Raw genomic sequence first — 25,691 nt, 5'->3', positions numbered from 1 at the left:
TTTATGGACAAACTTCCACTATGTACCTATTTGTACAGACTCTCTTGAATATCAAACTTTGTTGTAAAAAGCCACTTCATTTAGTCTTCACAATAACCCAGGAAATAAACAGGTTTTACAGACTTCATTTTATCTATTAGGAAACTGAAGGTCTAGGAGGAAACTCCCCTTATCATCTACAGCATGCACCCAAGGCTACTGAACTGTTTCTCCTACTAGTTTGTATATCAGACATGGGCAATAAATCGACTTAGAACAACAGAATTATTAAGATTCAAGTGTCTTTGACTTATTCAATTTGGAACATTTCTAATCTGCTTTTGAAACTTTAAAAACATTTTTAGATTTTTGTGTTTTCCCTGCCTGTATGTCTTTGTACCAATGCATACCTGGTACCTGCAGAGGCCAGAAGGAATCAGTCCTCCCTAAAACTGGAGTTACATGTAAGGTGCTGGGAATGCAACCCTGTCCCTCTGCAAGAGCAACAAGTACTCTTAACTGCAGAGCCTTCTCTCCAGCCTCTACATCAGGAACGCTTTGTCCTAGTATTTCAAGCTGGTTTTGGTGGCACGTGTCTATAATCACAGCCTTTTGGAGGTACAGTAGGACATGAAGAGCAAGTTTGCGGTCAACTTGGACTACATGAAATTTTCAAAACCTCCACGATTATTTTTAAAGATCTCGTATCTCAGAGGACGCCCACTTATATACTAAGTTCCAGGGGCTCTAAGGATGGCAGGAAGGGACACATCATTAGAATATATTTTGAAATAAGTTAAACTTTACACACATGCACACACACACACACACACACACACACACACACACTGGCTATGTAGCCAAGGATCACTCTGAGTTGACCCTCCTGTGTTTACTTCTGAGTACTGGGATTACAGGCATGTTACCTACTGCACTTGGTTTTGAACTCCTAAATTCCTGCACCCTAGACAAGCAAGTTGTAGTTTAAAAACCACAGGGCTGGTAAGATGGCTTTCACACATTTGATGTCTAGAGTTTAACCCCCAACGTCCACATGGTGGAAGGAAAGAACTCCCAAGAGCTGTCTGTGACTTCCATACAAGCCACAAGACTCACATTAACACACATAAAAATTTAAAACAGGAGAGTGGTTCAGGGATTAAGTGCTTACTGATGGGGACTCCCAGAGACTGATCCACCAACCAAAGAACATACATGGGCTGGATCTAGCATCTAGCCCTCCTGCCCCCGATGTATGTAGCAGATGGGGTTTGGTTTTCATAGGAGTCTCCCAACAACTGGAGTGCGGGTTTAGCCTGTTGCCTGCTTATGGATCCTGGTCCCCTAAGTGGGCTGCCCTGTCTGGTCTCAGTGGGAGATGTGCCTAGTTAGTCCTGCAAATGACTTGAGGTGCCAGGGTGGGTTGGTATGTGTGTGGGGGAGGGGCTCCCCCTTCTTGAAGAAGGGAAGGGGGCATGGGGGAAGAGTTATGTGAGGGAGGAACTGGGAGGAGGTGGTGCTGTGATCAAAATGTAAAGTGAATAAATAGGGGGAAAAGTGCTTACTGCTCTTGCAAAGAGCCCTAGTTTACTTCTCAGCACCCAAGTCTGGTGGCTTACAATCACCTGTGAGCCACAGGGGATCTGGTGCTCTTCTGCACTCAATGTGCACATACCCACACAGAGATACACCTAATTAAATAGGTATTTAAAACTTAACTTCAAAATAGTGAAATTGGTACAGAGAATTAGTTTTAGGGTTGGTTCAACAGACAAAATACACTTAGTGAGCATAAAAATTCTTTATTCAACCTAATTCAGCCAGTATTGAGTTTTCTATATTAAAAAGAATTAGAAAAAAAATACAGCAGAATTAGCAAGGCAGTGACTAATGAAGCCACTTAATTATATATTCTTCAATCATTTGATAATGAACAACATTTTCAGCCACTTTGATGGAGTTAACTTCTGCAATAGAATTTTACTAATCACTAAATTTTATTAAAAAAAGTTTAAATGTGACATTTCTAGAAATAACAAAAAAAACAAATATGAAAATAAATTGGAGAACAGTATACTCACACATCCCCAGGTCTGCACTGGCTCTGTCCTCTAGGGCCCTGTCCTTTATAACTGTCCTGTCCTAGAACAGACTACCACCTTTAGGAGTTACTGAGGCCTAAAGAACCTACCCTTCCTCAACTAATCCTAGAAACTGTCTAAGTGTTACTTGCATTTTAGAGATGAATGTAATTGCGGCTGGGCAGCCACCTGGCCAAGGTTAAACACTACAGTTATTAAAACTTGAATTAGGAGCGCAATACAATCCATCCAGCTTTAAGTCTGCTGGCTTGTGGTTGGTTGGGAGGCCACCTTCCAGGGAGGACTGGCACATGGTGTTTTCTTGGACTAAGACTCTTTAGACTGAGAACTATTCAAATTCAGGGCTAGTGTTCACTCTGGACTGCAGGCACTTGTGGTTCCCTCCCCATAGCTCTATAAACCTCCTGCCCTCAAGAATAAGAATCACTTTCTTGGCCTTCATGGGCCTTGATGCCAATCAACCCAAGCAGCTGCTCCCCATCTTGGACATTAAAGTAGTACACAGGGAACTGAGTGCTTGTGTAACTGTGTTAAAGCTGCTCAACTTAAGATTATCCAGGAAATGTCAAATAGATCTTTTCACACTGGCAATTATAGAAGCCAGTATATTTCATAATTACAGCTGCATATCTAAATTATTTTTATAGATAATCAGAGTTCATGTTTTCTCTTTAGAACAACAGCAGTGTTAAGGTTAACTCAGTCAAATTGCCCCTTATACCCTGATAATTACAACTCTGGATGTTCAACAGTCATTCCTACAGCCACCATAAATTCAAAACGGAGATAACCAACGTAGAGATGCCAGTCTTTACTAAAATGTTATTTACAATCTATCTAACACAGCTCAATCTGTATTTGTTACACTTCTAAAGAGAAATATCCATTTCTCAGTAAGGGGGACATTATCATGCATCATATATACTGTGAACAGCATTATTTTTTGCATTTAAAAATTTTCATTTTAATAAATGAAAATAAGTGAAAAGAACATTCAGATTGCTGAACATTGTAATGGTCACTATTAAACATGACCTAAATAATTGAACAATGAATATAAAACTAGTTAAACAATGACTATTAAGGAGATCGCCCCCTTAATATGACAATTAAAATCTAAAAGGAGGGCTGGTGATGTAGTTCAATTGGTAATGTATACCTAGCATGGGTAAGGCCCTGGGTTCAACCACAGCATCAAGTTAAGAAAAGCAGGTGTTAGGGTGCTCACCTGTAATTGGGAGGATCAGGGATCAGGAGTTCAATGTCATCTTCAGATACACAGGAAGTTTGAGGTTAGCCTATGCTAGAGACCCTGATTCAAAAAACAAAACACCCTAAAAACATACATATTGGCTACCCTATAAACAGATAAAGTGGAAATCAATTACTCTGATCAATACTCCTTAAAGACTTGCTTTCACAGTTACCTCACTGACAGCTATTCACAGCACCATCAAGACCTCACTTTGGTTCAATCACTCTTTGTGATTTAGGATTCCCCAGGATTAGACTGCAAACTCTAAGAGCAAGTCTGTCTCATTCAACACTTGTACACCCCACAGCACCTTGCACAGGGGCTAGGTAAATGGGAGCCAATTAACAAACAAATATCTGAATAATTGAATCAGCAAAACCCCAGTAATTTTATGATCATTTATTTGCAAGTTTTCTCTGCATAAACTATGAACTGGCAACTCTAATTTCTAGAAATACAAATTTAAAACCACACTGAGTGATAAAAGGGTCTTCCACCTCATTTCCCTATCACTAGCTTCTGCTTCCCTCCCTCCTACCTCCTTTCTTAACCCCCTCCCACACATACACACACATACATACAGGCACACACACAGGATGACTACATGAGCCAAAATTACACTATGAACTATGAGATGTCACCATTGCATAAATAAAGTTTAATAGTGAAAAGCTCTTCGGAAGCCATCATGACCCTACACATCTTGAGATGTCACATGAGTTAAGGAAAAGACAACAAACTCTCTTTTGTTCAGATAATCATCTCAATGCTGACATACATTCTTGGGTTTGTTATTTATTCAGAACTAGTTTCCATTTCCTCATGTTAACAGAGGCTCCTCCTGTGTAGCACATAATCAAATTACACATGACAAAGTCCTCACAGTCCCTTCATCGAGTTGCTGTTCCTAAGAAAACACTGAACATGAGTATATACAAAAGAGGCGTCAGAATAAAACAACGTGTCCACTTTTAATATTTGTACAGTTTTATCTTTACATTCTTGTCTGGAAAAATATGAACAAACCCAGGTTTACCATGCTAAAATAATGGTTTAGCCGACTGCCGTAAAAGTAGTACATACAAATTACAGAGTTGACTCGTGTCCTTAGGTTCCGTGATTACTGAGAGGCTTTCCCCTGCCTGCCCTGCGTGCTTTATTGTATCTCTTAGAATATAGGAGCAGTAGCTGATCACAAGTCTCCACTAGGGCATTAGTGATGGAATCAGAACACAACAGACTCGGCAGGATGAGAGAGAGGCCTCAGAACAACCAGAAGTCAGTTTTATGCTTCTTCTTGCTCTGGATAATTTAGGATTTTGCGGTGTGCCTGACGTAAATATTGCTGCTGTTTGAAGTAAACCTTAAATGCTCCTTTTATGGCAACAAAAGCAATTCCACCCTAAAATAAAAAGGGAAATTAATTTTTTTTATAATGCAGGATTACATAAACAAGAAAAAGAATTTTACACCGACCACAAAAGACAGGCTTTGAAGCCAAATAAATCCTAATAACTGCCAAGTGAACCATTCTCTTCTATGAGGGCAGAGGCTGGGAAAGAGCAGACCTCAAGCAGGAGAGGAAGAGCCTCCGTCCCTGCATCGCTCTTGAGTAGCTTTCTTCCCTCGGAGTTCTACATACTGAGAGAAAGGAGAGTGCTGGCGCACTAAGTGGACTGCGACCAAGGAGGGCAAACAGGATGACAGCAAACAGCATGAGCCAGTTTCATCTCATTTGTTTATTTATAATGCTGGTACCGGGACTGAACCCAGAGCACAGTCCAGAGAGAAGGTACCCACAGAGAGGGTCCAGGATGTTAGCTGGCAGTAGGACCTGCTTTTCTATCTCCCTCAAGCTAAGCTGACAGTGGGATGATGGAGGGAGCAGCCATAGAGCCCCTACTGAACACCTCTCTCTTTAAAAAAAATACAGTTCGCTCTCATCTATATACTGCTTGAAACAAGTAATATTAAATCCATCTTACCAAGATTGTCCTTTGTAAATTTGAGTTAACACTACTGAACATCAGTTTACCAACTATTGTCGCAATAGTAGGAAAGACAAGGGCTCCACACAGAATTCTAGTAGCAGAGACATGATCTGCTAGAGGATTAGCTTCAGCTGGAATTCGAGGAACAGGACAACCAATCCCTAGAGGGGGAAAGGCAATATGTTAGAACTAGATTTTAGGAATAGCTTAAAACCAAACCAAACCAAACCAAACCAAAACCAAACCAAACCAAAACAAAAAACCTCCAAGCTTTAAGCGTTTTTTAAGCATCCATTCAACATGCACTGTATGTGGCCACACTCAGGACATTACCTGGAAATATGCTGCTCAAGATCTGCAGCTTATTTGAGTATTTGCGCCATAGTCTAAGCACATAGTCCTCCCAGCGAATCATCTTGCCGAGTATCAGCATGACAGGGATAGTAGGAAGTCCAATCAAAAGAAACAAAGGGTCAGCTCGCTCCATAACATCCAGCCCCTCTTTATGGCCTACAACCTGGGAAGCAGACAACATTTACTACAGCTATTATTATTTTTTTAATCTAAAGCAGTGGTACATATCTAAGTGGTATATATTCCATTCATTTTGTAAGACACATTTAGTTTCAAAACACAGAAACAGAAGTTTTTTTAAAAGCCTGAAAGCTATTAGTCTTGATTTATTTATAAAAAGTAATATTGGTGCTCAGTGGTTAAGAACATTAGCTGTTCTTGTAGAGGAACTGGGTTCAAGTCTTAGCACCCATATGGCAACTCACAACCACCTGTAACTCTAGTTCCCAGGGACATGACAAGCTGTTCTGGCCTCTGTGGGTACTACATACAGTTGGTACATACACATATACTACATGTATACAAAACAAACCTCAAACATAAAAAATAATTAAAAAAAATATTAAAGGAAGGAAGGAAGGAAGGAAGGAAGGAAGGAAGATCACCAGAAGCACAAGCCCTTTAGTCCCAATACTCAGAACACTGAGGCAGGTAGATTTCCGTGACTTGATCTACATAGCTGTCAGCCAGGGTTACACAGTGAGACCCTGCCTCAAAGAAAATAAAATACAGAATCGCCATCTATCTCAAGTGGGTGGTGGATAAAATCTGCAAGTTATTTCATTTTATGTTGGAATAAAAGAACTTTACAAAAATGCACTGATTATATCTCAATAGAGTCGTGAAGGGACATCTGAGTTTTGTTGTTATTTAACTTTTTGAGAGTCTCACTGTGTAGCTCTGGATGGTCTGGAACCCACTATATAGATCAGGACAGCCCCAAACTCAAAGGCTTTTCAAACTGCTTTTGCCTTCCAACTCCTGGGATTAAAGGCACACGCTGTATGGCAGCTGTCTTCCAGTAACTGACCACAATGACAAACACAAAGGGAAAGAGGGGAGGCTCCCACTGTGTGTTCTCTGGACAGTTTAAGAAACATAGAGGTGTTTGTCTGGCTACATATCAACTGAATCTACAAGAAGGGTGATACTAAAGACCATGGGTGGGGTGGGGTGGGGGGGTGTTCAAAAAGGATTCTTTCTTGGAGAAATTCTTGCCTATGCCTCTAAGAAGAGTTTACCTATGTTTTTTAAGGCCCTTGATCCACTCTGAATGGATTTTTGTACGGGGTAACTGACAGATTTAGATTTAGTTCTACTCTCCTTCAAGTGGATACTGTTTTCTCCATACTATTCTTTGAAAAGCTGGATTTTTCTCCTCAATGTATGTTTTTGTTTTGAAACATTGTTTGCTGGGATTAAAGGTGTGACTCAACACCTCTGATTGAAACCAGGTACAGTGATATATCCAGATTGCTCTTTCCGCTTAGCACTGTTTTGGCTATTGAGGGTCTTTTTAGTGCTTATGAATTTCAGGATTGCCTTTTCTAGTTCTGTGAAGACACTGGAACTTTGATGCAAATTATGTTGAGCCTATAGTTTGATTCTGATAACACAGACATTTATATATTAATCCTGCCAATCCATGAGTAAGGGAGGTTTTTCTGTCTTCCAGTTGTTTTCTTTTAATTTTATGTGTATGGTGTTTGCCAAACATCTGTTGTTATGTGTATGCCTGATGCCTGAAGAAGGTATTGAATTACCTGTAACTACTGTTACAGACAGCTGTGAGATACCAGGTGGATGCTGGTAATTTAACCTAAGTCCTTTGAAAGAACAGCATTATTAATCACTGGACCATCTAGACTCTAGACCCTTAATTATCTTCTTTAATGACCCAAAGTTACGTTTATTTTTAAATAGTCTGATTTTTTTTTTTTTTTTTTTGAGACAGGGTTTCTCTGTATAGCTTTTTTTTTAAGCTATTGTGAATGGAGTTTTTCTAATCCCTAAATGGTCTAAAGAACCAAAATAGTTCTCAAAGGAAGAAATACAAATGTCCAACACATATTAATATTTAAAAAGGTGTTCAACATCATTAGACATCAAATCAAAACTGCTTTGAAATTTTATCTTATTCCCATCAAAATGACTAATGTTAAGAAGACAATAAAGGCTGGCCAGGGAAGATATGGGAATGAGGAACCCTCACACTTGGCTAGTCAGAGTATAAACCAGTGCAGCCACTGTGGAAGTCAGTGTGCAAGTTCTTCAAAAACTAAAAATACAGCACCATCTAACCCAACTATAGTACTCTCGGTTATATAGCCAAAAGACCCTTAGGTCCATCAATATAGACGTGGATAAAGTAAATGTGGTGCACACAGCAACGACATTTTATTCAGCACCCTCTCAATTATATTTACAAGAAAATATCATTACTGGCAATTGTTATGTTAGACAAAATAAAGCAGACATATAAAATACTGCCGTTCCCTATCCTATGCAGAATCTAGATTTAAATTTGTGTGTGTTGCATGTGTTTTTGTTATAGAATTTAAAGGGGACTGTGCAAAGGTCTTTAAAGAGGGTAGAAAGTGGTGGTGGCAAGGTCAATAGAACATCCATTTCACAGGAAACCAGGAGAGGTCTCCTTAGAGGGAAGAAGAGATTCAGCAAAACAGGCAAGAGGGGAGGGGAAGGGTAGCAGGGAGGTAGGCTAAGAACAAAATATGACATATGCATAAAAAGGCCACAATGAAACCTGTTATATTTTGTATACTTTTTTAAAGTTAGAATTTTGTCAAGTGGTGCCCCAAAGCTGTAATCTTAGCACTTGAGGGGATAAGGTAGGAAGATAAAGTGTTTAAGTAAAAAGACATTGTTTAAAAAATAAAAGGCCAGGCAGGTGTGGTGGCATATTCTTTTAATACCAGCACTTGATCTGATTGAAGGTGGCAAAGGCAGGGGCTCTGAGTTCTAGGCCAGTCTGATCTACATAGGAAGTTCTAGAATAGCCAGGACTACATAATAGTGGTATCTTCACACAAAACACAAACAGCTCCTCAAACCAGCACTTGGGAGGCAATAGTATATAGATCTATCTTTGTTAAGTTTGAGATCAGCTAGGACTATATAGTGAGACTGTCTCAAAACAAATCACCAAACAAGCAAGCAAACACCCAACAAACACAAAAATCAAGCGAAAAATCTCATTCAAATCCCATAACTAGACTGGAGACATAGAGAAGTAATGATGACTAATGGGAACAGTGATCTGGCTGGTGATCTGTATCAACTCCAGAGTTGTCATCACAGAGCAAACTGAAAAGTGTAAATGTCAAGTCCCTAGCGGATGGCAAATCCTAGCGAAGGATATGCATTTAGCTCAGTTGGTGTACCATATAAACTGGGCATGGTGGCTGTAGTAGCTATTTTTAGTTGTGATTAAATACCAACAACAGCAACTTATGGGGTTCTTCTAGCTCACAGGTTGAGGAGACAGCTCAGCATAGTGGGAAAGGCATGCTGACTGGAGTCTGAAGCAGCTGAGGCAAGGCAGGCCACAGGCAGGAGGCAGAGAAAATGAGTACTATTCAGCTCCTTTTCTTCTTTTTACACAGTCTAGAACCCCGCCTCATGGAGCAGTGTTGCTCCATATTGAAGGTATGTGCCCCCATCTCAACTAACCTTATCCAGAGAATCACAATCAACAGTAGCCATCACCATTATCCTATGACTTGGGAAGGTGGAGGCACAAAGTTCTGAAGTTCTGGGCTACAAATCAAATCGGAGACAAGCCTGGCTACATGATAATCTTGTTCTCATCCATGTGTTACTTATGTTGATTGTGGACTTGACATAAACTAGTCTGCACTCCCCGGATGGACAGATGGAGACACGGGGACGGACACACACACACCAAAAACAAAAACAAAAACAAAAACAAACAAACAAACAAAAAAAAACCCCAACATCCCCCCAAAAAGAAAGAAAATTCTAAATACTGATTTATTGGAACATACTCCCTATCAAATGATCAGATAACTGCCTCTACCTCTAAAGATGCTGTATAGAGGACTGGAGAGATGGGTCAGAGGTTAAGAGCACTGACTGCTCTTTCAGAGGTTGTGGGCTCAAGTCCCAGCAACCATATAGTGGTCACAACCATCTGTAATGGGATCTAATGCCCTCTTCTGGTGTGTCTGATGATAGCGACAGTGTACTCACATGTATAAAATTAATATGTATGTATGTATGTATGTATGTATGTATGTATGTATGTATGTATGTTTTTCGAGACAGGGTTTCTCGGTGTAGCCCTGGCTGTTCTGGAACTTACTCTGTAGACCAGGCTGGCCTCAAACTCAGAAATCTACCTGCCTCTGTCTCCCAAGTGCTGGGATTAAAGGTGTGCGCCGCCGCCGCCGCCACCGCCGCCACCGCCACCACCACCACCACCACCACCACCACCACCACCGCCCGGCTAAGCATAGTTTTTCATGGTAAAAAAAAAAAAAAATGTAAGCCGGGCGGTGGTGGCGCACACCTTTAATCCCAGCACTTGGGAGACAGAGGCAGGTAGATTTCTGAGTTCGAGGCCAGCCTGGTCTACAGAGTGAGTTCCAGAACAGCCAGGGCTACACAGAGAAACCCTGTCTCGAAAAACCAAAAAACAATGCTTATATACTCGTACATGCATGCTTAGGTAAAAAATGCCCTCCCAAAACCTTTAAGTCACACAGTATCTATCTACTGTTCCAGCTAATCACTCATTTCTAGAATAAATGTTTCAAGTACGGCAGTACATACAAAGGTGATTTCTAAACAGTTTTACAAAATACATATTTGTAACGTGTTTTCTTGCTTATATGATATTAGTACTTCCACTCTATGAATCCAGATGACTTACATTTTCAAGTACCAGATTAAGACTTATAACAACAACTATAAATTCCCTTTATTGAGTTATAACTGTTTATGGAGCTTTGCGTTTGATTCATATTTATATAATTATGTAACTGTTCTGTAGCATTTCATCTATGTATATGTTGTTTGAAGCCAAATACTAAGACCTACCTAAAAATAAAAACAGAGTGGTTAATAACCTGCTGTAATTATATACACAGAATGCTTGCAGATCTCTACAGTTATGTGAAAAGATCACGATTCATTATGAAACAGAGAGTGCAGTTTAATATGAAATTAGCTCTAGTAGCTATCTGAGGAGATGGGGGGCCTAGGCAAACGAAGGACAGGAGGAGAAGACCTTTTCACTAGCTGACTTTGTGTAATACTCTATTTACGGTGTGCACGCGATCATGGTGAAGCATGCTACAAATCATGTGTAAGTTCAGAGAACAATTTCTTTGGGAGTCAGTCCCTTCCCTCCCTTCCTATCACATAAGTGTTGGGGACTGAACTTGGGTCACCAGGCTCTGGCAAGCATCTATCTCTACCTGCTAAGCCACCTTGTCGGCTCTAGTCTCTTTATGTAAAGTCTTATTCTTTAATCTTGATAGCATCATTATTTAAACAATCTATTTTAAAACTCCTAGCAAATATATAATAGACCTTCACATCAAAAGTAGTGTCACTGAATAGAGAATGGTGAACCTGCATCACTGTCACTGCTCCGTAAGTCACAGCTGTCCAATAGATAGATCCAACCATTATTCCTGCTGCAGCAAAAGGGCAAGCTTTTGAGATCAGTCTATCTGCAAGATCCAAAACATAAACGACTGGACCTACAATATAAAGAGAGAAAAGTTTCAACATAAGGTAGGGCTTTAAAATGACTTCTTCAATATTTTCTATAGCTAAAACATTTATATGAAGTTAGATGATCTAAAATTAGTCCTTAAATAATGGGTATTTTTAGATTTTTTAAAAATCATGTGCATGTGCGTGCGTGTGCTGGGCCCTCTGAACCTGGAATTACATATGGTTGTGAGCCTCCTCATAGATGCTGGGAATTGGACCCAAGTGCTCAGCCAGTGCTGTTAAACAGTGAATTTAAACAGTGAATCTCTTTAGCCCCACGGCTATTTTCTTAGAGCTAGACAAGTCAATTTATTTTACTTGACTTAAAATATACTCTAGTTGAAAATTATTTTCTAACAAGCTTTTAAAAAATGATTATGATGCCAGTATTTATTTCAACAGCTACATGTGCCAATTCTCAGTTAAATGCTTAGTATTTTTGGAGGTATTTTATTTGCCATTAAGTCCAATTTAATTTAGCTCTGGAATTTTCCAGAGAAATAGAAGTGTCTTAGATTTGTTCAAAATAAAACCAAGGAACTGGACATCTGCATTTAACCAGAGGTCTACGTAACTTGTTGGCTAAGTTACTGCTGAATACCTTTATACACAAACTGTTATTTAAGACACTTTCTTAGGAATGTATGAGCTCTGTCACTTGCTTTCTTGGAGCCTTCAATCTACAAAATGCTATAAACAAAAGCAGTTACCATCTTTGTACAAAGAAACTAGCATAGTAATTTGATGATGGAATAACTAAACATCCAAGGAAAAAAAATGTATCCTTTAAAGCCCCTGATCCAAACTCCCCACTGGCTTCTGGAGCCAGCCACTGTAAACAGAGGCGACACTGTGAAGTAAGGAGCATGGGGAGGGACGCTGAAGGCCTCTGGTTCCCATGTAGCTACTAGTCATTTGTAAGTGATAACTTAAATGACATTTAAAACTATAAGGTATTGGGGAGGGGGACAGTGAGCAGGTAAACTTAGTAAGTAAAAACTAAGTTAAAAAAATCTGAAAAAAAAAAAAAAAAAAAAAAAAAAAAACAAAAAAAAAAAAAAAACCAAAACAACACCCCAATAAGGTATTGGGGGGGGGGGCGCGCAAAGAGATAAAGTAAGCCTGATTTAGTGCTTTCTAACTTTATAGCCTCTGACAGCATTTGTCTTGTAGGATACCAAGTGCCGTGCTATGGGTAGTGTATGTATCATCTAATCTCAATCTACTTAAGACAGCTAGGTTTATCACTTCCTCAGAAGGCACAAAAAAATTTCATCTTAGTGAGCTACTTAAGACTCCAGATGGCAGCACTGGAAGCTAGACACCATGGGTATGTAATAAAAGCTGATTTTGAATTCTGTTATGGACCACAAGGCCTTCAAAGCTCCTCCTCTGGTCAACTCCATGTCAACAGTGCACATCCCGAAACCCAGTCACTCACTTGCAAAGCACACCCATGTCCCCATCACTAACTCAAGCCAGCGCTTCAGTTGTTCTCTTCCCATTCTCCTCCATCATTCACTTACTCCAAGGCTTATCTCTATCAGACAAACATGATATTTCATTTATCTTAAAAAATGTTATTACAATGTTGGAGTGTAGGTAGGTGCTTCAAGGAAGATAGAAGACACCTTGAGGAGCTGGTTCTCTCCCTCTACCATGTGGGTCTAAGGATGAGCAGGCTTGCTTGGGGCAAGTATCCTTGTCTGCTGAATCTTTTCACCAAGTCCCTTAAAGTCTTGAGATAGGCACTTAGTGTGTAGCCCAGACTGCCCTTGAACTCACAAAGGTTGGTCGACGTTACCTGCCCAGTGCTGGCACTAAAGGCACCATCCTCCAAAAACCTTTTGGTCCTTCCTGTCCCACTACTCCCTCTCTCCTTGATTCTTCTGAGTAAACTACTTGAAATCATTCTTACTTTCCATGAACCTATCACACTCAAGCTATCCCTGGCATCACTGACACCCTCCACATATCTACATTCAATGACCTAACCTCAGTCCCACTTAGTCATACGATCAGGGCACACACGACATATTTTCTTTCTGACATGTGGTTGGTTCTTCTCTTTCCAGGACATATTTAATTGATCCCTTATCAGTTTCCTTTGCTGGTTCCTTCTTTACTTCAGTAAAGTTCCCTCTGCCAATTCCAACCACACCACACTTCCTTCTTTGTGGTATTTCTTTTATTCCTAAAGCATTTTCATGGTGGAACATACTTTATCTATTTTCATTATTAGAACAATGGCTCGAGAACCACTGGCCCATGGCCAGATCCAACCAGCTATTTTTGTAACTAATGTTTTACTGAAAAAATGGCCAGACGTAGAGCCTAAAACATATTTATATAGGAATTTACAGAAGAGATCTGCTTATTCCTGCATTGAAACACAGACTCATAAAAGGAAAAGATCTGATTTACTTACTGATATATTTCAAATTCTTATAGTTCTCAAGTATTTGTTTAACTGAACTCTCTTAAGGTATGTATATAGTAAATGAAACTATCTATTGGTAGTTCAGTGATATAATTTATATAAAAGTCATATGTACTTAGATGAAAACAATTCCTAAAAGGCAGACCACAATTATCTTTATGCCTAGATGTCTGAATTGTTTTTCTAACAGACTATAGAAAAATATGCCAAACTAGTGTGATTTTTTTTTTTTAACAAAATCCCCAGATCCTTATACTTTCTTTTGGAAATTTTGTGACCATCCCTTGGGTTATATGTAAAACACATGCCTGGTAAAATTAGGGAATGGGCTGAGTTACTTAGTTCTATATATTTCCTGACAAAATTCTTGTCTTGTCTTTTATCTTAATTTTATGTCACCTAAATCTTTCATTACTACCAGACAGACAGACCAGTCTAAGATTAGTTTTAATATTTTGAAGGAAGAAATAAATACTTAGTATTAAACATACCATTACGATAAAACGCCACCCAGAGGAGATATTTCTATGAACAAAAGATTATCTAAGGCAAGCATTTTGCTAAAAAAACACTCACTGAAATCCTCTGAATGATACCCCCAATCCCATGTGCTAATCAGAAAACTCGGTGCAGTTGCCTCATGACCAGGGGGTGGGGGATGATAATTTTAGGAAAATAGTACCAGGTTACAACACAAAGAGCTATGGAGTATTGGAGGGGGAGAAAAAAAAATCCTAGCCCTTGAAAACTCTTGTCCTAATAGGAAAGAGAAAGCATGAATAAAATGCTCAATACCAGTTAACTAAGGGCACACAGGTTTCAGTATTTTAGAAATGCCATATTAGCGTTCAGCACTGATGGATGACTAAACCCAGGACTCCATGCATGCCGAGTATGTGTTCTGCCTCTAAACTTCACCCCCAGCTCCCCAGTCTGCATAATTGAATTTTCAATGGCATGGTGGGTCTGGCACTTTTAACAGTACGTCCATTGTACACAATGGACGGCGATTGAAGCTTTGAATCAACACTGATTTTTAGAAATCTAATAATTTAAAGGCTACTAGAAAAGCCTGTAATTAAAAAGAAGCTTACTGTGAATGCTCTTACATAACAATGATTTTTACAAAGACAAAAACTATCCTAATATTCGAGGTTAAGTTTAAATTTTTGCATTTCAAATTTAAGTGAGAAAGAAAATCAAACCGAAACTTTTAGGTAAACATATTAGGCTACTCAAAAAGGAGTAATCAGTTTTGTTTCAAGACACTGCAAACATACCTTTGCTACAGCAGTGATTTAGATTCAGGTGGAGCTGGGTGTGTTGCCACAAACCTGTAAATCTTGTACTTCCATCCTACGGCTAAGGCTGAATGATTTTTAAAGATTTATTATTTATGTGCGTGCCTGAGGAAGTCAGAGGGGTATTAAAACCTCAGGAGCTCAAGTTAGAAGTGAGTTGTCCAACACAGGTTCTGAGACTCAAACTCAGGTTCTCAGCCAAGAGCAGGCAGCACACCTGAGCACTGAGCCATCTTTCTACCCACCTATTCTAAGTTTTTCTTTCTTTCTTTCTTTCTTTCTTTCTTTCTTTCTTTCTTTCTTTCTTTCTTTCTTTCTTTCTTTCTTTCTTTCTTTCTTTCTTTCGTTTTTTTCTAGACAGGGTTTCTCTGTGTAGACCTGGCTGTCCTGGAACTCACTCTGTAGACTAGGCTAGCCTCAAACTCTCAAACTCAGAAATTCGCCTGCCTCTGCCTCCCAAGTGCTGGGATTAAAGGCGTGTGCCACCACGGCCCGGCCTTTTCTTTCTTTTTAAAGGATGTCTCATTACACAGCTATGGCTGTCCTAGAACTCACTAGTAGACCAGGCTGGCCTTAAATTCATAATCTACCTGCTTGCCTCTTGATTATTTACAGTGTTTTAAAATATTATCTTGCACTTAAAATGAGAACACCTAGGGCTGGAGAGATGGATTAGTGGTTAAGAGCACTGATTGTTCTTCTAGAAGTCCCAAGTTCAATTCTGAGCAACCACATGATGGCTTACAACTATCTGTAATGGGAACCAACAAACCTCTTCTGGTGTGTCTGAAGACAGTTACAGTGTATTCATATACATAAAACAAATACCTAAATCTTAAAAGAAAAAAAGAAAAACTCCTTAGGCTATTCTTTTTCTCTGTGACAGTCTCACTGCATAGCTTAGGCCACTCTTGATCATCCTATGTGGTCTAAGGTGGCCTTGAACTCTATATCCTTCTTCCTCTCCCAAGTGCTGGGATTACAGAGATGTATCGATTACCAGTCAGTTCATCTTTTTATGCTTATTAAAATTAGTGATGTGTGGGCTGGAGAGATGGCTCAGTGGTTAAGAGCATTGACTGCTTTTCCAGGGATCCTGAGTTCAATTCCCAGCAACCACATGGTGGCTCACAACCATCTGTAATAGGATCTGATGCCCTCTTCTGGTGTGTCTGAAGACAGTGACAGTGTATACTCACATATATAAAAATAAATAAATCTCTAAAAAAAAAAAATTAGTGATGTGTATGAACATTCCTCATGTGGTCCACAAATCCCAAAAGTCTGGGAACACTACTTTCTTCACTATACTACCTGGCTTTTATGCAAAGCTCTTTGCTCACATCCATGAAAACAGGCAGACATTTTTACCTCCCCAACCTTGTATTAGAAAAGCATTTCATTATCGACATCCCTAGAATGTGTATAGCACCCGCCAAGAACAGTAAATCTAATGATTGCTATTTTTTTTCTATGAAGCTGGGTTTCTTCCATACCTCTTCATTATTGGTAAGGTTAATATTAAAAATGTTTTTAAGAACAGCAAGGCATACATTCCAAATAAAAATGACACTAGCTCAGAAACATATGGCTGTAAATGAACAGAGTGATACTTTTTTCCAGGTTAGTCCCATTCTCAAAGACTTCTGGTTATTTTCATGTCCAATAATGCCCAGGAAAGGGGGTAGTTTTCCTGAAAGATAACAATATAAGCTGAATTCTCAAAATGAACTTAACTTTATTGGCTCAGTGGTAGAGCAAGAACACTTGCCTACAATGGAAAAGACACACAGTTCGGTGCCTAGCCAAAACCCAAAGCAAAACTTTAACTTTCTGTTTTTGTTTTTTAATAAAAGAATCAAGGAATATTAGAATACTCACTGCTGCTTTTTCTCATAAACTGTTTCTAAAGAAAGATGCTCCTTGTATCTATCCCTCACCCCCCTTTTAATCTATATGCACTCTCAGGGGTAATCCTCAGAAAGACCATCTAATCTCAGGGTCTGTCATCGGCCTGATCAAGTAACACAGACTGGCTGGACAGTGCGCCCCAGGGATCGTCCTGTTTCTGCTTCTCCAGCACTAAGGTTACACGTGTTATGAGAACCAAACTCAAGTTCCCGTGCTTGCCAGGCACTTGACTGACAAAGCTGTATCCCCAGCCTTAAGTCAGCTCTCTTGTTCGGTTATATCCATAGTCAGTCATAAAAGTCCTTTTGTTCTCAAATAAAAATAGTTAATATACTGACAAATAGGCAAGTCCAGGGACTTGTTAAAGATATTGTAAATGGTTAGCAACTTAAGTGTTTGACATTTGGAGAGGGAAAATACATTCACAAAAAAGCAAAGATAAAGAAATTATTTAAAAATAAATCCGAGGAACTGGCGATTAAAGAACATTGACTGATCTTCCAGAGGAACTGGAATGAGCTCCCAGTACTCACATGGTGGCTTACAATCATCACACTCCAGCTTCAGGGACCCAATGCCCTCTTCTGGCTTCCTGGGGCACTAGGCATGCACACAGTCTATACATTGATGTGGGCAAAACACTCATACACATAAAAACCTATCAACCAACCAACCAACCAACCGGCCAGCCAGAGAGCTTGGTGCTGTTGATCATAACGGCAGCAATTGGGGAAGATGAAGCAGGAAGACTGTCATGAATTCCAGGGATACAGAGTGAGACCTTGTCTTTTAATTACAGATGGACACACGAGCATACACACACACACACACACACACACAGAGAGAGAGAGAGAGAGAGAGAGAGAGAGGAGAGAGAGAACAGTGAACATGTCTGTGTTGTTCTTAAATCAGTCCTTACCCAGCTTTGGAAACACTATTAAGTACTCGGCATTGCACTGAGGACAGGCCACTCTGGCTGTGCTGTTTCCTCTTTGCTTTTCATCTACCCAGCGTTGCAGACAAGCCTGGTGAACCCACTTAGTAGATCCTCTGCACCTGCATGGTCTCACCCATTCAGCTGTTCTATCATCTTCATCGGTGGCAAAACATACCCAGCAACTTCTGTAAATGAAGAAAGAAATGTTTTACCTTTAGGGTTCCAGCCTCCTGCACATGAAGCTCTTAGCTAATGAGATGGAACTATTATGTAGTATTGTACAATTCCTGTAAAAAAATATAAAGCCAAACAACCAATCTATTCCCAGTAGAGCTTTTCTTCTGTTTTGTTTTTTATCTACAGAATCTATTTTCTGAATTTCCTCTGACTAGTGAACTAGCATACAGAAACAGTTTCAAGTATCTTTTGCTTATTAAGACCTCTTGAACTTGGAAAAACAAAGTGTTAGTGTTTTCATATACAGTTCCCCTACCCTCTCAAGCCAAGATTACAAATATCCTAGGCAGAATGCTCTGAGGTATATTCTCAGATCACTCAATTTTCAACTGAAGAAATCAAACAATTTTTAAAAAGCCCACTCCTTTCTCTTAATGGTAAAAGATGGCTATAGGAAGAAAAAGGACATCACAACAACTTCTTTTCTGTCTCTTGTGTTTTTCTTTTGAGACAGTGCCTCACACGGCCTATGCTGACCTTGAATTCTTAATCCTCCTGCCTCAAATATCTAGCTAGGATCACAGGCATATACCTGCATGTTCCACTCCATAATAACAGCTTTAAGAAGTACAAGCGTTGAGTGTAGTAGCTTACTCCCATCTATGAAGCCAGCACTTGGGAGACAGAAGACACCTCTGAATTCAGGGAAGCCTGAATCACACAGCAACATCATCTTATAGGCTGAGAGTGGAGGGTTCTAAGTTACTGGTATGGCAAATTCACAGGGCCCTTGGTTCAATACTGCCACTGGGAAGAAGTGATGAAGAAAGGACATAGGGATAAATGACTTTAGGATGACAATATGATAAATTCGGATCTTTCTAAGTTCAAGGTCTTAAAAAGAAAAGATACTTGAAACTATTTTTATACTCTAATTCACTAGTCAGAGAAAATTACTAGAAAGATGGATATAAGAAAAAGTTCAGAAAAATAGATAAAACTCTATGGGAATAGACTGGATGTTAGAATTTCCAAATTTAGATTTTTCCCACTATCACAGGTAGAATTACTTTTATGTTTATATTTAAATAATTCTCTTTTTGCAAGCAGTGATGGCCCAGGCCTTTAATCCCAGCATTCAGGAGGCAGCGACAGGCAGATCTCTTGAATTTGAGGCCAACTTGGTCTACAGAGCAAGTTCCAGTAAATCCACTGTTCCTGAAAAACCAAAACCAACCAACCTAACAAACAAAAAAACCCAAAACCCAAAAAACCCCAAAACAAAAAACCCCACAAAAGACAAAGAAAACAAAAAAAAGACCAAAAAAAACCAAAAAAACAAAAACAACAAACCACCCCCAACTAGTAATAAAATAAAAAAAAATCTATTTTTACAACTATAGTATAAAGAACCTACAAGTAGAATTCATTCAACAAAACTAAGTAGGCCCAAAGTCTACATTTCAATGAATTTTTAAAGGACCCTCTCTCATAGTTGGGTACTAGTCTACAATATATGGTTGACTTTAATTGAAAGAAGTAAAACCTCAGAGAAGGGAACATTACTGTATAAAATAATAGAGAAGTCCCATAGACTGAAGCTGCAGCACCCAGGCAAACAAGGCCCGTATGTATGTGAAGAATGTGGGTAAAGATCCAAAGGAGAACAAGGCAGGATAAACATTAGGGGACGAGGAAGGACTGAATTCAAGTAATGGACACTGTTTTCTAGTTCTGTCATGGATTCCTTTCCCCTAAGCTTTTGGTGATAGATAAGTGTATACAAAGTATTCAATAGTGAAAGTGTAAACCCAACATAAGCTTCACAGTGTCAGAATGGCTATTCTAACTAAATAACTCTATGGAGTAGCTAATTTAAGTACATTTTTTCTGGTTGGACACAGTGACACATTTGTGCAGTTCAGCAACTTGGGAAGCTGAGACAAGCCCAAGAAGTTGGAGGCAACCCTGGGCAGCAAGACACGGTCTCTACTACGACCATCAGCTATGCACTATGTGGATGGGGCCTACCTACCTCTGCTTCCTGGGCAATAGGATTAAAGGCATGTACCACCAAACCTTTAATCGAAACTAAGCCTGGTTCTCAACACATTTAAAGTATTTCATGAAACCTCATTTTTCTTGCATAATTATATTGAATTCACAATTCCTTTTTTCTGTTACTTTTTTTTTTTCCAGATAAGGTCTCATGTGGTCTAGGGTAGCACAAATACTCTATGCAACTAAGGATAACTAAACTTCTGAACCACTTGCCTCCACCACTCTTTACACTGGGGATGAATTTGGACTTTGTGTATATTTGGCAAACACTCTACCAATTGAGTCACACCCCCAGCCTCTACACAAATTTTGACATTGATTTAACTCACAGAGAACCCCCTTTCCTCCACTGAAGTTTGTGTAAGTGGGAACTATTTCTAATTAAAGCTTGTTACTTACTGTGCTTTTCACTTAGATAACTGGTTTCTATTAGAACAACTGGCTTAATATGCACAGTGGGAAAGCCTGACTGTATAGTCAGGTACTACAAATGATGTGTTCCCAGCCCTTGTAGAAAACCTTGGATTTCAATATGCACTTCAAGTAAAAACTTTCAATTAAAACAGGGGAAAAAGAGGCAAAATGTTTCAGTGGGTAAAAGAACCTGCTACAAAGTCTGACCATCTGACCCTGGCATCTGGGACACACATTTCAAAGAAGGGAGCCAACCTCTGACCTCCACATATGCAAACTAAACTGAAAAACAAAATTACAAAAAACTATGGGCAACTCTCCCTTGTAGAAACACTTACCCATACTTGGATATGACTTAGTCTCTGGGACTCTGAGAAACCCACATACATATTCTCAAATATGCTTTTTTTCCTTGAGCATCACCTCTTTGTTCTTAATCCTCATGCTGAAGCCAGTATTAAAGTATCTTTAATAATATCTTCAACTCTGCTTCATTAAAAAAAAGTTACCATGGTAAAATATCCAAATCATAAAACTTACCACTTTAACCACTTTACAAGTACAATTCAATTAAAGTAATTCACATTAGTGTGGATAGTCACAGGATGACTAACATTTCTGCATAAAATTAGAATTGCTAAGTGTATTAGCAAATAGGGGAGCTGAGATGTTGCTAGCATAAATATATATTTAATATAACAGGTAATTTTCTAAGTTTTTTTGTCTATTTGTCAAACTGAATACATATTTAACAACAAAATGACATAATAGCTAAAACTTCCTATGTTGTCTTGTTTTTTATTCTGAGGAGAGAACATGTAAGTAGATAAGTAAGACTACATATCTATCAGAATGATTATCAGTGTTAAGTAAGAGATGGGAATGTGGTTGTGGTACAGTGCTTACCTAGCATGCATGAAGCCCTGGGTTCAATTCCCAGCACTGCATAAACTGAGTATGGTGGAGGCAGGATTAGTCATCTTCCTCATAAATTACACACACACACAAACACACACACACACACACACACAGAGGTTTGTTTTCCTCAGTATTTTATAATGGAAAATTTCAAGCTTTCTTAAAAAAAATTCGGAAGGGTGCAGAAAGAATGTAAGAGTTGGGAGACAAGGAGTGCTGTGCATTTGGTCTTCTGCTCCTGCACCTCTGTAGCTGTGGTTATCTACATAAGATCTACACACCATTGCATCAGGGATAGAGGAGGGACTCAAAGCCCCAGGCCTACCCTGAACTTCCGACACTGCTGCTAGAGGAGGAGGGAGTGAACTCAGTGGTGTGCTCACTGATAACTTGCCCATACTCCTGTAAATAACCTGGACCCATGCTTATGCAAGCAATCCTAATTAAATTTAGTGGAATACACACTCGCTCGCGCGTGCACACACACAGCGAGAGAGAAGAGAGAGAAATGAGGGGGCAATGGGTCACAGAATGGGAAAGGACTTTGGAAGAAAATGCTCAGTAGAGGATGGGGATGAGCTAGGGTGATGGGAGTGGAAAACGACTACAATAAGTTATATATGTTTCTAAAAAGGACAGCCAGAATTCCCAAGCTTCTGTAAATGCTTCATTAGCACTCACTGGCTTTTATGAAAACCTCCAAAGAATATATGAGAAGCCAAGACAACATCTAGACATAAAAATGTTTCTAAATGTCACCACATAAAAGTGAAAGTGGAATGTCACCAGAGCAAATAATTAACTCTGCAACACCAGAATCGAGTCTCATTTAACTGGAATCGATGTGGCAGGCAGTAATCTCTCTGGGCATATTTACTATGACACATCTAGTCAAGTATGATAAATTATAATGAAAGAGAAACCTGAGAAGAGACCAGACTCCTAGACAACTGGAGAAACTGACAAGTTCATTAGTTCTAGAAGAATACCTGTTAAGTATCAACGATTTACGTAAATCTTGTCCTAGGATTTAGAATAAAATATGAGGGAGTAACTTCTTGCCTTCTTCCCTGATGGACCTTTGATGGCCCCCTCCTAGCCCCAGTAGTTAATGGCTATAACCTCAATCAAGAGAGGCCCTTCATTTAACAAGTTACAAAGTTGGATCTTAACTGCATAGAGAGCACCACCTGCTGAAGTGGGTGGCAAGTTAGTCTATTTAGAGTTGCAAGCAACCACAAACACTATGAATTAGTTTGAACAATTGGTCAGAACAGCAAGCAGCTGCCCTTTGTGAAAAGGTGGGTTTAATTTAGTCTCCAAGAACTCTCTGGCTGGAATTTAAACGGCAGAGGGCAGTGCAGTAGACTTTTTCAAAGAGTTTTACTGGCTGGAGACCCCAGGAATGGGCAACTGGCCCCAGTACAAGCCCAAACGTTTCTGGGAACTCAACGATCGTCAAGTGTGCTACGTGTTCAATGTTGCATGCATGTGGCTGTTTTCCATAACCTCTACTCTAGTGTGACCGACCGTTAAGGCTCCCTTGTGGATATTCTGACCTTACGGTTTGGGGGTAGGGATGGGATTGGGGGGAGGAGGGAGGCTTTGGAAGGAGAAACGAAACCTAGGCTTTTTAAAAAGAATGCCTATCCTTGCATTGTGGAAGTGCAAGGGACCATTCTCCAGAATGATAATCGGGTTCTTCCCAGTGGCATCGCTGCCAAACCCTTTACAACATAGGGGAGGAGGGGAGAAATAGAAACTAATACTATAGGTTAACAATAGAGCCTCTTCGCCTCAAAAAACAGGCTTTCGGCCAAAGTACACCTCCCTCCTTTAACTAAGTTTCTAAGTCTACGACCCAGGCCGCTCGTCCGCTCTTCCCTCCAGTGCCATCTCCAAACTCAGAGCCCTTCTCCCGGCCTCCGGGCGGTGGAACTCTCGGCGGACGCCAGGATCCCCGCTCTCGGGGCCTCGAGGCCAGCATGGGCAGGCCCAGGACGAAGGCCGGCGGTTCCCGGCCCCACGCTGCTCCTACCTGTCCAGCATCTGTTGAAGGGCTTGGTCCGGCATCTTCCGCGGAGCCGGCGAGCTCGGCCCTCGCCCGCAGCCCCGCTCAGGGCCAGGCCACGGGACAATAGCACTGAGAGGCGGCGGAGTAGGCCTCAGTCCCACGGCGGCCGCGGCCCCGCCACACAGCCTCCCGGCGCGGCTCCCAGAGGCCCGCGGTGGCTGTGCGCGGCCGGCGGGCGACCGCAGAGGGCGGCGGGGAGCGAGGAGGAGGAGCCTGGGGCCGGGAGGCGGCGGTCGCGGCCCGGGTTCCTGCCGGTCAGCCCAGGGTTCCGGTCCATGGACCGCCGGGTCGCCGAGCTGCTGCCGGCGGAGGAGCTACCTCTGTGAGGTAAGAGTCGCCGCCTCCGTGCGCGCCGGGGTCACGACGCAGAGGCGGCTCGGAGCAGCCTGGGAGATGTAGTCTTCGGACCGTCCCCGCTAGAGGCTGCACAGCCCGCCGGGACCCCCGCCGCCGTGCCCGCCGCCGCCGGGCCGGCGCCCTCCCGTTTCCTTCCTCCAGGGGGAAAAAATGTCCTTCGGGCCGCTGTCCGGGAAGCGGCAGCATGTGGCGCTCCGCTGTCAGTAGCAACAAGGTCAGCGCCCCTTCTCCGCGTCTTGCTCCCTCAGCTCTCGCGCTCAGGTGGGACAGAGCCAGGTGAGGGGTGGCGGCGTGGAGGGCCAGTTTCTGGGCCGGGTCAAGCACGCCGGGCCGCGGCGGCGCGAGGCCGGGTGCTCGGGTCAGCCTCGGCCGCGTCAGAGCCCATCTTCGGGGAGGGACGGGTAGCTTAGTGCGAGGCTGCTCTGGAGGGGCGGGTGGGTAACCCGACGGTTCGCACCGGAGTCTCTCTGAGTGTGTTGGGGACATGGGGATGGGACCCGAGAACCACTTTGCCTGTCCAGGAACCTTCTCGGAGGTGCTGTCGCCCAGCCTTCGAGGGCTTGCGGGCAGCCTCCAAAGGGGACCCGCTGGTGAATAAACAGCCCTTGCTTGCTCAGCTGTGGGTTGTCAGGAGTGTTTGTTTCTTTCGGCAGCTGGTCACGGTTAACCATTTCTAGTCTCCTTGACACTTCCAAGCAGGTGGATCCGGGGCGAGGGATCAAAAAAGGGAGAAGTCACAAATCATCCCTCTGTCTTCTCTGACGCCGGAAGGGATAGCTTTGGAGGGAGGAAAGAGCTGTTGTTGACTTAAACAAATGCGTAATTTGGACGACCTGTGGCGTTGTTTAGCGCTGTGATTGGTGGGATGTTTTTGGTAGTTTTCCGTTGGTTATGCTTACATTTTTGCTACAAAACGTTTGATGTTTCTTTAAATGAAAATATGGCATATTTGAGCCTGGAATGGTTTCTCAGGCCTGTAATCCCATACTTGGGAAACTGAGACAGAAGGATTGCCTGGAGTTCGAAGCCACCTGGTCTGTATAATGAATTCCAGAGTAGCCTACAGTCTAAAACAAACAAACAAACAAGCGAGCAAGGGTATAGTAGGTGTCCAATCCTGTAAACCCAGCACTGGGGAGGAGGAGGCAGGAGGATTAGGAGTTCAAGGTCAACCTCCATTACTAATGAGTTTGAGTCTGTCTCAAAAGAACAAACAAAAAGCTTTGTAGGCATGGCCTGCAGATCTGGGAGGTTCTTCACAAATTCAAGATCGGTCCGGGTTACAGAGAGACCCTGTCTCAAAACAGTAACCATCAAACTTACTTCTGTTTGCTTTAGTTTTTCTTTGGCAAGGACTATGTATCGGCAGCACAAGGATGAGTCAACCTTGAGATCCTCCTGTCTAGAGCTCCCTAGATCTGGAATTATGTAGGCATGGCCCACCACACACAGAACTGACAGGCTTTCAAAATTCTTGCTTAATGTAGTTTTTTTTTCTACAATCAGTTCTTATCTGTGTAAATCTATTTTTGTACTAATATGTACATGGTCAAGATAAATAAATAAAATACATAAATTTATTTGACCTCCAATTTCTGAAATATGCATTTTATGTTTATTTGTCATTCCAGGGATGTCTCACTATGCATCCTTGGAA

At 41.1% G+C, this 25,691-nt stretch overlaps 2 protein-coding genes across 3 annotated transcripts in view; one reads left to right on the top strand and one right to left on the bottom strand.

Moving 5' to 3' along the window:
- Nucleotides 1–1,765: 1,765 nt before the first annotated feature.
- On the bottom strand, nucleotides 1,766–23,971 carry March5 (membrane associated ring-CH-type finger 5). Of its 2 annotated transcripts, none has more exons than XM_028773498.1 (6): nucleotides 23,642–23,971; nucleotides 18,016–18,218; nucleotides 11,298–11,428; nucleotides 5,661–5,844; nucleotides 5,322–5,488; nucleotides 1,766–4,738 (listed from the first exon to the last, which is right to left on the bottom strand). In XM_028773498.1, exons 1-6 carry the CDS (start codon nucleotides 23,674–23,676, stop codon nucleotides 4,622–4,624), a joined length of 837 nt encoding a protein of 278 aa, XP_028629331.1. In that variant the 5' UTR covers nucleotides 23,677–23,971; the 3' UTR covers nucleotides 1,766–4,621. The 2 variants fall into 2 exon arrangements, with proteins under 2 accessions (XP_028629331.1, XP_028629330.1); XM_028773497.1 differs by having other exon boundaries at nucleotides 11,256–11,428; nucleotides 23,642–23,814.
- Nucleotides 23,972–24,212: 241 nt separating this feature from the next.
- Cpeb3 (cytoplasmic polyadenylation element binding protein 3) overlaps nucleotides 24,213–25,691 on the top strand; it is a 183,262-nt gene continuing 181,783 nt past the window's right edge. The window contains exon 1 of the mRNA XM_028773477.1: nucleotides 24,213–24,310. The gene's annotated coding sequence lies outside the window, so the exon portion shown is untranslated. The remainder of the gene's footprint in view (nucleotides 24,311–25,691) is intronic.

The sequence above is a fragment of the Grammomys surdaster genome, unplaced genomic scaffold (assembly GCF_004785775.1).
Source record: "Grammomys surdaster isolate TR1022 unplaced genomic scaffold, NIH_TR_1.0 229, whole genome shotgun sequence".
Taxonomy (NCBI): Eukaryota; Metazoa; Chordata; class Mammalia; order Rodentia; family Muridae; genus Grammomys; species Grammomys surdaster.
Note: the sequence above shows the minus strand (reverse complement) of the source record. Positions and strands in the feature narration are given on the sequence as shown.

Bases quoted from the DNA above. Each gene is read 5' to 3' on its own strand.
- March5 (XM_028773497.1), bottom strand. From the start codon at position 23,676: ATGCCGGACCAAGCCCTTCAACAGATGCTGGACAG. The intron at 11,429-18,015 runs GTAAGGACTGAT...TTTATATTGTAG, and splicing joins AATAGTGTTTCCAAAGCTGG to GTCCAGTCGTTTATGTTTTG. The intron at 4,739-5,321 runs GTAAGATGGATT...TTTTTATTTTAG, and splicing joins ATTTACAAAGGACAATCTTG to GGTGGAATTGCTTTTGTTGC.